Genomic DNA, 13,340 nt, shown 5'->3' on the forward strand with positions numbered 1-13,340 from the left:
CTGGGTACGAAGAAATGCAGGTTCCTCAGTGCGCTGAGAATAGAGGAAGCATGTTTGTCATTCACTTTTTCCAGGCATGCTAGTAGCTGGTATGACCAGTGCCTTACTGCAACCATTGCCAACAACTATACAATTGTCATTCCTCACTCATGCCGCCATATTTACAAGAAACTTTTTCTCGTTCTATCAGTTGTACACAAGTAGCATTTTGCTGAAGCTAACAGACGTCAGAGTTAGGATACACCTGTTTCGAGCAAGGTTTACACGTGTTCAGCAAGTCTTGAATGTTTGAAACAAGGCTTGAAAGTTTTAAGTCATGAGGGAGAGCCAACATTTATTGTTCTGTTATTCGTAGATTCGAAATATTCGAACACGTCAAATAATTTGAATGGAAAAAGTAGTGCACTGCTAATCAGATCGAATAGCAGTTTTCACGAAGTTTTTAACGTTTCGAATATTCGCGCACTGTAATGCAAGTTTTTTCACTTTGCGTATACTGAAAAACACAACTAAAAATCGAATTGATTCTTGAGATCAAGCTGTTGACGCTTGCCATTATATAATCCAATTTATTGCACACGTACCTTCAAGTAAGGACCAAGGAATTATGCATACAAGTAACTTTTATGCCAGATTGGTGTTCTAAGTGGCTTTTAAAAGAACTGCGATGGTTCTTCGATTTGGAATAGCTACTATATTCTGACACCATTAGGCAAGACCTCACAAGTGGGGCAACCCAGCCTCTGTTCAAATTTTGACAGCACTGTAGTACATTAACAGCAATGACGTTACCGTTTCCACACCAGCAAGTGTCTCTGACTTTTTTGAAGGTGAGAAACAAAACACCCCTGTGATTTTGAGTTTTCAGCTCCCTTTAAAGATTATCAAGTTGTCTAAATGCAGCCGTAGTCGTCATAAATTTTATGTCGGTTAGCTGACTTAGCTTGGACTACCGTCTTCAATTTCACGACAAAGGAAAATTTACTGTTCATACGCATGAAATGCGTTTTCCGGCATAAAGTCACGAGTAACAACAAAGCACCACTCCTCTCCAGAACTTCAGTTTAGTGTTGCTGCCCCGTAGTGCCAGCACTACTGCAGGAATATGTGGCGTTTAGTGACAAAGTGAATTACACTACACTACAGTGAGCTAAAGTGTGTTGTATTGGTGTCCTTACAGGCACGTCATGACTGAGTTGATTGAAACCGAGAAGACCTATGTTCATGAGCTGTACAGCATTATTCAGGTATGTACAGAGCAGAATAGCCAGTTGCTTCACTCTGTCAAGCTCAATGAACGTGAACCTAGATGGCTTCACTTCAATGCGCCAGCATTTTATCTACACTCCGGCGCAAGCTTAGAATGACAGTATCTCATGTAGGGTAATAGCAAAACTCACAGACCTTACTGAAAATATGTTAGCCACATACAATGCAAATCTGAGAATGTTCACTGATAAAAAAGGTAGGGTTACAAGTATTGTTGCATGGATAAAAAATAGGCATTGCCAGCACGTTTGCTTACTGGTGGTATTTAAGTTTAGGCAGTCTCTGTCCAAAGAGCGCACAGGGTGCATTGTGTAGCATTCAGAAAGTTTAGGTATTAATTAGACCAAGCATTTCACATTCAGGTGGTTTCGCTGTTTTGGAATGGTTTTGCCCTAATGGCTGCTGTTGCAGGTTTATGCATTCGCTCAGATAACGAATCTGGGGGATTTTTTGCATTCTGGTTAGATGTTTTCTCTTCATTTCTGTAGAAGTGCGCGTGATTGGAATCCGCATCGTAACAACGTTTCCACCTCCTAGGTGTGAGATGCGAAGCAAATGATAAGAGAGCTACTACTCCCGGTTATGGGTTTCTTTGTTTTTGGCAGGGGTACAAGAAGGAAATGTCGAACCCCGAAATGAAACACCTTGTGCCTCATTCCCTGTATGGGAAAGCCGATATACTGTTTGGGAACATGGAGGCCCTCTATCAGTTCCACAATGAGTGAGTACGCCATCGAATAATTCGCTGTCCTCACGGGCATAACTTCCTCAGGGCATACTTTGAATGTCGTCAGTGACATACTCAAGACGTCCTGATATCCTCAGGATGTTAGGAGGATATCAAGACGTCCTCCGCAACATCCTGAGGACAAACCAACCAACTGAGCATAAAGTTTTAGTCTCAACGCGGCACCCAAGTTTATTATCCAATTGGCACTTACGCGAAAGATAAATATGTAACGAATTTGTATAGGGCCCTTCATTTCTTATATTTTTCGTTAATTTGGTAGCAACTTTTGGGGTGTAATTTTAAATTATTTCGAACACATGGGCATCTTTCAGAAATTGGGGTTTCATTTTCACCATTGAGGAAGTGACATGGAGTATTCGTTTCTTTCAGGTGCAATGGTACTAGCTATTTTCTTGAAACTATGTCGCTAAACAGGGTACTATGGCAGAGCAACGTTTTAAGGCATGGAGACAGTATTAATGCGTTTTAGTCAAATCGTCACATTATTAATTCTACTACTGATGGATGAGTAGTTATGTCAGTGGCCCATTTCTTGTCAGGTGGCATGACCAAATCAACAAATTTGCTCTGGGCTCTCTACTTGAGTCTTGACAGTTTTTGACGCGGTGCAATTCGCTTACATGCAATGTACAAAAGGATTGTTATAGTCTCGTCGAAGGATACTGCGCTATCTTTATTTGTCTAGATTTAGTACAGCGTTCAAGCGTTCTGTAGTGAGTGCAGAATCCATTTTATGACAAAATGATTTTTTTGCTGCAGGTCTGTTTTACGAGCATAAATGTTCTTGTTTTGATCATAAATTTTCGGAGAGAAATAATATTAATTCAATTTGTGTAAACATTGATTAGGGTGTGAACACCAGGCAATATCAGCTGTTACGCGAGAAAGACGACCTTTATATGTATATATTACTAGTTGTTGCCAAAACGTCCTAATCTTCAGTAACAGTCTGAGCCACATGGCATAGCTGACTTCTACTTTTGGGGAATGTACTTCTCTGCCTCTAGTGTCAAAAAGGTGCAGAGCAAAAGCCGCCTTTTATAAATAAATTATGAGTGAAATGTCAGCGCATAAAATATTACAATGCATTAAAAAGGTAAAGACATTCTCGTGACAAACACCTCACTCACCACACAGTATTCTTGTGCTTGTCTAGGAACCTTTTCACTGAATTCTTGTTTTTGTCATCAATAATTGACTGCACTATATTCTTCTGATGTCATCATGGTTCCAGTGTCTTCCTAGAGGACCTTCAAAACTGCCGGAGCACTCCAGAATTAGTGGGGACTTGTTTCGTACAACGGGTAAGCAATCACTTCCCACAAAACCAGAAGTGTCGTGTCTATGACCCTAACTTCCTGCTCGCAAGCTGTCACTTCACTATGGTTTAACATAAACTGTCATTCGGCTAGTGTGTCGATCAACTATCCTGGTTGGAATGAGAAAATTGGTGTCGTTTTTCTTGCAGAAGGAAACTTTTCATAAACTGTACAGTGCATATTGCATGAACAAACCAAAGTCTGAAGCATTGAGACTCCAGTGCGCCAGTGATAATGCCTTTTTCAAGGTAAGAAAATTGACTGCTTTTGCTAAACTTCGCTGCATCTGGCTGTCACCCCTCTTGTCGAGTTTTGCGCTTAGCTGCTAACAACGCCAGACGTTCAGCACTGTATATTTCGGTCATTTCAGTGTAGCATAGGCATACTTTATTCAGGCTGACTCGCTTTTTTGTGTGCCTTGTGCTTAGGAATGCCAAAGGAAACTAAACCACAAGCTGCCATTGGATGCCTATCTGCTCAAGCCAGTTCAGAGGATAACAAAGTACCAGCTTCTGCTCAAGGTACAAATGCTGCTTTCACTACACCAGTATGCCCAACTATAGGCCTTGCACTCAACAATTTCGGGCATTGGGTGCTATTTTTCAGGAGCTTAAGAAAATCCCTCTATAGAGGTGATGTTTTCATCGAACAAGTGTGAATGACAACTTAGCGAGAGCTCACTGTAGAAGTCCTTGCAAATTTCGTGCAACTAGATAATTGTCAAAAGCTTCGCTTTCGAACGATAGTTATGATAGATGTTTGTTATTTGTCTGTAGTCTAGCAGAGCTCAAATGTAATGTTGAAGAAAAATTAACATATCGCATTCAGTGGTGATTGTGCAAGAATACTTTGCAGACCAATAGAGGTCTTAAAAGTAATTAGTGGCGAATGTAATGGGATATAAACGCTGGACATAAGTTTGATTACAGTGGACTCCCATTAAGGCGAACTCGGTTAAGACGAATTCTCGCTTATGCCGAACAAAGTAGAAATTTTTGTTTGATTTTCCATACGCCTCGAGCTTTGCGATCGCTGCGCCACCTGCCACCGCTTCTCCGCGGCGTTGACGGGCTGTGCGCAGCTCGGCTGATAGGGGCTCGTGTAGTGTTTTGGTTCTGTTTCGCTTCTTTTCGCCTTTCCGCCCCCCCCCCCAAAAAAAAAAAAACTTGTTATGGTGACGTCTATACGTAAAGGGTACGTTGAGGTCACTTCATATGTAGCTGCGTCTTCGTAGAGTGCGCGATTGCCTGAAAGAGCTACCCGAGGACGCGGTTCTGCGCGCTTCGTCGCCGCTTTTCCGGGCGTCGGCGATGGTAGCAGCATATCACCCCTGTCACCTCCAAATACGTCAGGCACAAATGAATGCTACTGTCGCATCGCTTAGACCTGATACTGGCACAGTGAGAGGTTGGCTTCGTTTTGCAGTGTAAACAACGAATGCGGCTCCGTTTCGAATATATACGTCGCAGAAAAATATGTTTCGCGATGTGATGATATTACCCAATCCCGGGCACTAAATGATTCCTTTTATAAGAATATAAACCATGCGAAAAATGTTAGGTATATTCCAAGGCTGTGCGTCGTTAAGTATGTGCCCACACACACCCTATAGCAAGACCCAAGTGAAGTTAATGAAACCACGGAAAAATAAATGTTGTGCAAGTCCAGAAGAAACAGAATAGCTCTAACGGAAATGAAAAAAAAAAAGACCCAGTGCAGTTTCTGACATGCTAAAGACGTTCGTCGGACATTAAGCCAGGTAGGGTTCACCAGACCAACTATACGCGAAATTCACCGCTATTTCGCGAGACATAGGAGGGGGGAGGTGAGGGGCACGCTGTGTACAAATGCGGAGCGAAATCAAGCAGTGAACGTTTTAGTAATCACACACACAAATCTCGCGTACACTTTCTTTTTGTTTTTCAACTTCCACGACAACTGATCGTTCGGCGGGCGCATTTTTGGAAGTATACAAGGTATAGACTGTTCACAAGCGATGAAAAGTGTCGTTGAAAGAGTGTCGTATGTGATAAGACCCTCCGATTTCAGTTCCTGCTTTATTCTGCAGGCTCCATGTGCCATATGACGACATTTCGAAGAAGCGTTTAGTCGCGGACGCCGATTATATTCTAAGCCCGTCTGCGCGCTGCTCGCAGAGGATATATGTAGCAGATGAATGTTTGCGGGCGCTTACGTACCTCACGACAAGACGACTCTGTCGTGTGCTGATCCCCGAGTATAATTCTGGATTATCCATCGCACTTTCGTTGAATATTCCCGAAATTAACACACATTTGCATGTAAACGGCGGTGATCAATATCTGAGGTATGATATTGGCAAACGTAACTGGCGTGCTCGCAGGTATGAGTGCTCCGCTGATTATGTATGCGCACAAAACCGATTTACATCGTAGTTTATAACCGTAGCATGAACATCTGAGGAAACGGTGGTTACGGAGACACTGCTGATTAATTTCAGGGCAGTGTAACTACAATCAGCTCCATGCGTACACCGGTTCCGCGACGCTGGCTTGTGACACACACCTGGCACTTATACAGACCGAATATACCACACTAAGATCGCGTCAGAAACATTTACATTCTTGTAAGCGCACCCCATTTGCAAACCCAGTGACTGCTCCCAATCAACATGGATTTCGAACGCCCGCAAACGGTAAATCTCAGTCGTGAACGTGCCGCAAAATCAGCGACGACAGGGGGTAGCGGGACGGGGACTGCCGTGGCTGCTTTCGAAACGGGCCGCTAGGGGGATTTCAGCGGCGCACCTACAGGCCGCGCTCGAGGCGTATAGACCCAATGCAAAAAAATATCTGCTTAAGACAAACAGCCTTGCACGTGCTCTTCGGTTAAGATGGTGTGAGGGTAAACCCCGTGGGTTGTTCTTTCAAAGATTCAGGGGCGACTGGTACTTGCCACAAAGCCAAGAAATGGACGAGGGCGTTTGGAAGGGTTATGAGTGAACATGCATTCTTATACACCGCCCGACGCAAATGAAACACTGGTAAAACAAGCTAAACACCTCAAAAACGACGAAATACACTAAAGAACCATAGAATAGTTAATGGAAAAGTTCACCATGACTGAGTGGTGTTTCCAGGGGGTCGGTGCTCGGTGCGCCGATGTGATGCAATGCAGAGCGCTGCGGGGCGCGACCAGGAGCCGATGACTACGTCCGGCGTGCCGAGTCCTCGCCGAGGTCAACCCGTCGTAGCTCTTACGGGTCGGTAGTGCTCGACACCCGGCCACGAAGCGACCCGGCCACCAACAGGCGGCGGGCAGCAGGCCGGTGGAGACGCTCATGAAACAGCGGGCTAGGAACAGGGCACTGCGTGGCTTCGTGCGCCTACCACGGGACAGTACTCTGGAGGACCGAACAGGGACCGCAGGAAGGCAGGGCGTCAGGTAGATCTCTCGAGAGCGCGGGTCCCAGACACCCGTCGCGCTCTCGATCTCTCGCCTGGACACGGCTCTCCTCAAACCTTCCTCTTCTACTCCACCAGATGTTCTACTCTGTCCTCCCCTGGCCTCCCTTGCTCTTCGGTTGTGGCCGCCGTTCATTGGTCCACGTCCTCCCCTCTTGTGACTTGCCGCTTCTTTTTCTTCTGCACGGCAAGATTAGGGCAATTTTTTCACGGTCATGTGCCGGTGCTCGTGCCGAACCGAGTGTGCCACCTCAGAGATGGACAGCTTTCTGGGTGACCGCCACTGCTGGCGATTCGGGGTAGAGAACATGGCAGTCTTGGCGGGGTGCGGCGAGGAATGCACACTACCAGAGGGAAAGAAAATGAAAAGAAACCACAACTGAAATTGAATTCGGACCACTGTGGAAGGGAGGGAGCGAGAAAAAAAAAGACACAAGGGTGAAGCTCCCACCCTTCACCCAGAGGAGGCAGCGGCAGAGCCAAGAAAAAAAAGAGCGTGGTGCGAGTTTTGTGGCCGCTCTGCTCTGGATGATAGAGGCGCAGAACCAGGAGGATAAAATAGTTAAAAAAAGCGACGACGGAGACTTCCTGTTGGCGAACGTAGCAGCTCTCCTGACAAATGCAGTTTTTCAGCAGGAGCATGTGAGTTCGCGCCGGTTCGCGTCGCGAGTCCCTCCGCGTCACCTTCGAGAAAGCGATCGTCTCTGTCTACGGTCTGTGCGGTCTTTGGTCTACGGTCTTTGGTCTCTGTCTACAGAGACCAAAGCATTCATTTGGTTATTTCTTGAAGCGACAGGTGTACGCTCTCTGTCGCTACTTAGACTGGAAAAAGCAGGCATGAGCACTTAAAGACACTCTTGTATCAAGTTGCGCACTCAAATAAACTATTTGTTTTGTTTTTTTCCTCCATCGTAAGTCGACTTCATTCACCGTCCTGAAGGAAGATATTTGAATGCAGGGGTGTTGCCAATTCTTTTTTTGGGGAGGAGAGCAGAAACGAACTGCTGATAAGATCAACAAATTATCATAGTCCCTTCGAGTTCTACTTAATGGGAGTTCACTGTGTTTTCGTTTGACTACTGGAAAATTGAGCATACCGGAGAGAACTACGCTACAAATACTTGATTTAGGATTCTCGCTAGTAAAATTTCATCACAACGGTTTTGATGGTTTTGAAGCAGGCACATTTAGGCTACGTAGTGCAAATAAAACGATTTCTACAACTGAGTATGTAGAGCGCATATTTGTTCTGTTTAATTAACGTCCACTTTAAAAGCTATGGCAGCCTGTGTTTGCCTCTGTAGTTCGACTCTCTGATAAGGGCTTCATTACGTGACAAAGGCAGCAACTCGTGTCATAATTAAAGAATCTTTGATCACTACAATTTGGAGTTGCATCTTCAAAATAGGTTGTTTTAATTGGTGCCTTAGGCGATAATTATAAATGTTCCGTAAAGATTATGAGTTTGGAGGAAGGAGCTTAAGAAAAATGACCTAAATGCACTTTACCCATTGTTGCAGTACTAATAATGGTTCACCAATCCATTTCGCACTGCTGCCAGCGCAACACGTTTCCAGCCCCCACCTTTTTATAGAGAGAATTTTAAGCCTTCAAAGCTGCCATGTAATTCACCATTACATAAACTTTTGTTTTATAGCAGTCCTTTGGTTATTTCTTGAAGCGTTGGCTTTGTAACATGAATGCCACTGCCCATTCTCGGCTCATCTTTCAGGATTTGCTAAAGTACTCCGAAGCGTCTGGGGAGCAATACGAGTTGCAGGAGGCTGTGAACACCATGCTCGATGTGCTCAAGCATGTCAACGACAGCATGCACCAAGTTTCAATAACCGGATTTCATGTAAGCATCCTTAACAATAGCGATACCATCTTACCTGCCCTGTGTCAGAGTGAGATCATTTCTTTGTATCTGTCTGGAGTTGAGTACTATGATATAGATTTATCTTAAACGTAACAAGCGAAGCAATTGTTTAGTCGAAACAATACCAATATCAGTACCAATATCACTGGCGGTACCCTATACTTCGTACATATTATAGAGGCTGGTGTACTACTCACAGTGTGTGCAACTGACGGCAGTGACTAAGTGTTGTAAAGTCTGGCACACTTTTAACGCTACGTGCAGGTTTCTTATAAAAAAGCATACCAAGACAAACGTGGGAAGCAGAGAGGCTTCAGAATTAGTGTAAGGAAGTATCCGCTATGGGGGCCACACAGAGGTTGGAATATAAAGCCGCCAGATGCATTTTATAAGTTTGAATTCAGGTTGAAGATTTCTTGACGTCAGAATACTTCGATGAGTTCGAGGTGAAAAAAGGTGAAAACAGCGGAGACGGTTCAATTCTTTCCTTTTTTCATATATCCTGTATCCAATACAGTGTTCCCTTATGAAGCAAGTGCACTCGGCAACAGAACTTGGTGTGGTAGCCTTAGAATAAAGAAGACTAGTGTCTTGCCACTTTTACATTACAGCACTTTGTCAGATGCATTTTATAAGCTTCAAGTCAGATTTAAGATTTCTTGGCGTCAGACTACTTCGATGAGTTCGAGCCGAAAAAAGGTGAAAACAGCGGAGATGGTTCAATTCTTTCGTTTTTTTCATATATCCTGTCTGCAATTTAGTGCTCATTTATGAAGCAAGTGCACTCTGCAACTGAATTTAGTGTGGTGGCCTCACAAGAAAGAAGACTAGTGTCTTGCCACCTTTACATTACAGTGATTTATGTCTATTAAGAAGAGTTACTCTATTTGTTGTGAAACATAGTTGCTGAAAGCCCGTTGATACTCACCTACACTGGTTCAAACTCATGCTTAAACCAAGAAAATTGCTTGCCCTCAGGCAGTTTTTGAGTAAGACACTTAATTAAAACATTTTGGGTGCAGTTACGAGATTGTTGATGTAAGTACTTTTCGCTGAATTCACACTTAACTGCGGGAGAACCCATTTTTAACAGCAGGTATTGCAGCCATATTTTGCATACATTATTGGCTGTAGTTTGGTTACTCATCATTATTTATTCTGCGTGTCATTGGCAAGCCTGTTTCCATTCAATCCAACTAAAACTAAACTATGCAGGAAGTGCTAAGAATAAATAAAGAAAAAGTAGTGCGCATCTTGTGCGAGACACAGGGCACAGTGTGAAAGAAATTATTGATTGATTGTGGGGTTTAATGGGCGGAATATACACCTGGGCTATGAGGCGCACCACAGTGGAGGACCCAGAATGGATTTTGAACATTTTGGTATCTTTGAAGTACTTCGAAATCTGGACACACGAGCCTTTTCACTTTTCTCCTCCCATCAGAAAAGCAACCACCGTGGCCGGGATCGCACCCGCGTCCGTGGGCTGAGCAGCGCAGCACCTTAGCCACTGAGCCACCGTGGCTGGTTGGAAATAAATTTTACGCGTTCATTTTTTTAAAGCGCAACAGTATTGCCCTCTTTTCACTTCACTATTTGCTGCTCTCTTGCCCTGTGCACAGGGAAGCCTGGCCGACTACGGAAAGCTGCTGTTGCAAGGGATGTTCAATGTGTGGATGGAGAAGAAGAAGAAGGAGCGTATGCGGGAACTGCGGTTCAAGCCCAGCCAGCGCTACATCTTTCTTTACGAGCACCTGGTTCTGTTCACCAAGAAGTACGGTCGCGATGACAACCCCAGCTATGCATTCAAGAATGCTCTCAAGGTATTTTGGGGCTGTTAGGATGGGTTTGAAAGGCTTTGTTCACGGAAACATCTCCGGCCCACATAGATTGGTGCTGATTAGAAAAAATTGCGGAGCTCAAACATTTCTTCGAAGTACTGGTAAAAAACTGAGTCCTATGATTTGGCGGCGTTTTGTGGGCCTACAAACCTCCCAAAAATGCTTGCAAGCTGGAGAAAACACGTTTGTTTTTGCCAGTTGTGCGAATGTGACATTGCGGGATACAAAAGTGAAATAGAAGTGAAATAAAATCAAATGGTTGTGTGCAGCTTAGTAGGCAAGCGCGTTTCGTGGAGCATCTACAGTCTAAACAGGGAAAATTGCTGGTGCAATGACTAGGTGATTTGTCGCTCCAAGGTAGCTATGAGTTTAATTTTTGTCTGCAAAGATGGGTTTTCTCAAAGAGGCGAAATGCACTTGAGCATAGAAGGTGTCAGCGCTTGTCGAAGAATTTCAGGGGATCTAGATCAGTCTACGACCCTAAATTAAGGTTCACCTTAACCCAAGCAACCACGGACGTCTGTCGGACGTCCGAAATACTGCCGAACATCTGATGCCGGGTACGGACGGCCACTGTACGTCCACTGTACGTCCATGTTAGGAAGCACATTTTCGGACGTACAGTGGACATCCAGAAACGGATGTACAGTGCGCGTCAGGCTTGTCTAGGGAAAGCGAGCGCGCGGCTTGGGAGCGTGCCGGCGACATCTTCTGATAGCGGCTGGGTTGGAGTTAGTTTGCCATTCGCGTGCGCCGGTCTCGTACAGGGTCAGGCCGGTCGTCGTTTCGCATGTGCCGCTCGAATTTGCAGACACCATCACCCTCGAGGGGCGCTTGTCTTTCACAGTGGCAACCGGGAGCGTTGACAGGCCAGATAGACGCGTCGTTCGACGCGGTGCAATAACCCAACAGGTGGTTACGCAATTCTACAAAACGACCTGCGCTAATCTTGTGAATCTAACGTTTAGCAAACGAAAGGCACGCAAGAAGAAAGCACTACAGCGCTTTCCGCCGAAACGTTTGTGCGAGGAAGTAACGGCTGCACTGATAATGCATCGCGTCAAATTACGCGCTTACCCCGTGTCACCGTCTACAATTGGCACTGCAGAATAAAAGCGCCCCTTGCGGGGTGTGGTGTGTCTAAGTTTGAGGGGCCCATGCTATAATACGATTAACCCGAGCCTGTCCGAGATCCACGCACGCGCAATGGCAAGCTTCTCCAAATCAGCCACTATCAGCAGATGTCGCCAGCATGCCCGGTAGCCGTGCGCTCGCTTGCCCTAGACAAGCCTGACGCGCACTGTACAAGTCCGAATGACATACCCCAGTAGTAGTGCAGGGTTACGACGAAGCATCAAATAATGGCTGAAATTGAATATAAAAGCAAAAACGAAGAAGCTACTTTGATTTTAAATTAAAACATTTTGTACAAAAACACCCTGACCCCTGACTTGTCTATTGCACGTTTCGTCTGCATTCTCTAAAATTAAGCCTAATTTTTTTACTTTTTCGAAGCGCCTCACCGAATCCAACAATGACCTCTTTGGGGAGGGGTATATAAGATTTCTCAATATGCTTATCAATTAATCAATAAGCGACTATTAATCAATGAGCGTAAGACAGCTGACATACGGAAGTATAATATGCAGAGGATCGAGCACGCTGTAGAGAATGGAGGTAGCCTGAAAGCAATGAAGAAGCGTAAAGCAGATGTATGCGCTTAAAGACAAGCAAGGCAATGTCATCACAAATAGGGATAAAATAGTCATAGTAGCCGAGGAGTTCTATAGGTGGTATTCACTGAAAAGTTTAGCTGTAAATTTCTTCGTTTTACAACACTGAAATGGCCACTGACATGGCCGAAGCGCCACGGACATGGCACCGCTTGTGCCACTGCGGCCGCACGCGGAAGAAAAATACAACATCCGGCGTGCGTCGTCTGCTCCGTTTCAACCTGATTCTCAACGGTGGTGTCAACAGAGTTGTTATGAATTGCGCTGATATTAGAGTCAAGGCATTACTTTGCGTTCAGCGGGCCAGAGCTTGGAATGTCCAACCCATATCATGCGCTTAGTACGGACAAGTACCGCCATCCCGTGGAGCCCGACGTAACCAGTGACGGCGCACTCACATGGTTGCCTGCATGCGTGCCTTGCTATTGAATACATACTATAGAGATCTGTTGAGTAGCCGGGACATCCAGGATAGGGCCGAACGAGAAAGTGGTTCAGAGAAGATAGACATCCCACCAGTAACGACAGAAGTAAGGAAGGCTTTGAAAGAAATGCAAAGGGGAAAGCACCTGGTGAATATCAGATAACTGCAGACTTTTGAAGGATGGCGGGGAAATTGTATTAGAAAAACCGGAAAACCTATACACGGAATGCCTAATGACCGCGAGTGATCGGAATCTTGGAAGAACGCGAACCTCACCCTAATCCATAAGAAAGGTTACATGAAGGACGAAAAATTACAGGCCGATCAGCTTACTGTCAGTCATCTGCAATGTGCTTACCAAGTTAATAGCTAACAGAATTTCTGCCACATTAGATTTCAATCAACCTAAACAACAAGCAGGGTTTCGTAAAGGCTATTCAACAATAAACCATATTCACACGATAAATCATGATATAGGGAGCTGTGTGGAGTATGCTCAACCCCTACATAGTCTTCATAGAATGTAAAAAAGCATTTGACTCCGTGGAAACCTCAGCAGTCATTCAGGCATTACGGAACCAGGGTGTGGACGAGCATTATGTAAGAATACTAGAGGATATCTACAATGGGTTCACAGCTACCATCGTCCTCCGTAAGGGGAGCCTTAAACTAGCGATAAGG

General features: G+C 44.9%; 1 protein-coding gene across 5 annotated transcripts in view; it reads left to right on the plus strand.

Annotated features, from left to right (window-relative positions):
• LOC144169263 (guanine nucleotide exchange factor DBS-like) overlaps positions 1 to 13,340 on the plus strand; it is a 349,981-nt gene that overhangs the window by 310,531 nt on the left and 26,110 nt on the right. For all 5 annotated transcript variants that reach the window (XM_077698325.1, XM_077698326.1, XM_077698328.1 and 2 more), the window contains 7 exons: positions 1,181 to 1,247; positions 1,875 to 1,990; positions 3,255 to 3,324; positions 3,489 to 3,587; positions 3,768 to 3,860; positions 8,515 to 8,640; positions 10,284 to 10,484. In XM_077698325.1, coding sequence (XP_077554451.1) covers positions 1,181 to 1,247; positions 1,875 to 1,990; positions 3,255 to 3,324; positions 3,489 to 3,587; positions 3,768 to 3,860; positions 8,515 to 8,640; positions 10,284 to 10,484 — 772 coding nt within the window. The remainder of the gene's footprint in view (positions 1 to 1,180; positions 1,248 to 1,874; positions 1,991 to 3,254; positions 3,325 to 3,488; positions 3,588 to 3,767; positions 3,861 to 8,514; positions 8,641 to 10,283; positions 10,485 to 13,340) is intronic.

Source organism: Haemaphysalis longicornis, unplaced genomic scaffold (assembly GCF_048455015.1).
Source record: "Haemaphysalis longicornis isolate Haplotype H1 unplaced genomic scaffold, Haemaphysalis longicornis Haplotype H1 scaffold_2, whole genome shotgun sequence".
Classification (NCBI taxonomy): domain Eukaryota; kingdom Metazoa; phylum Arthropoda; class Arachnida; order Ixodida; family Ixodidae; genus Haemaphysalis; species Haemaphysalis longicornis.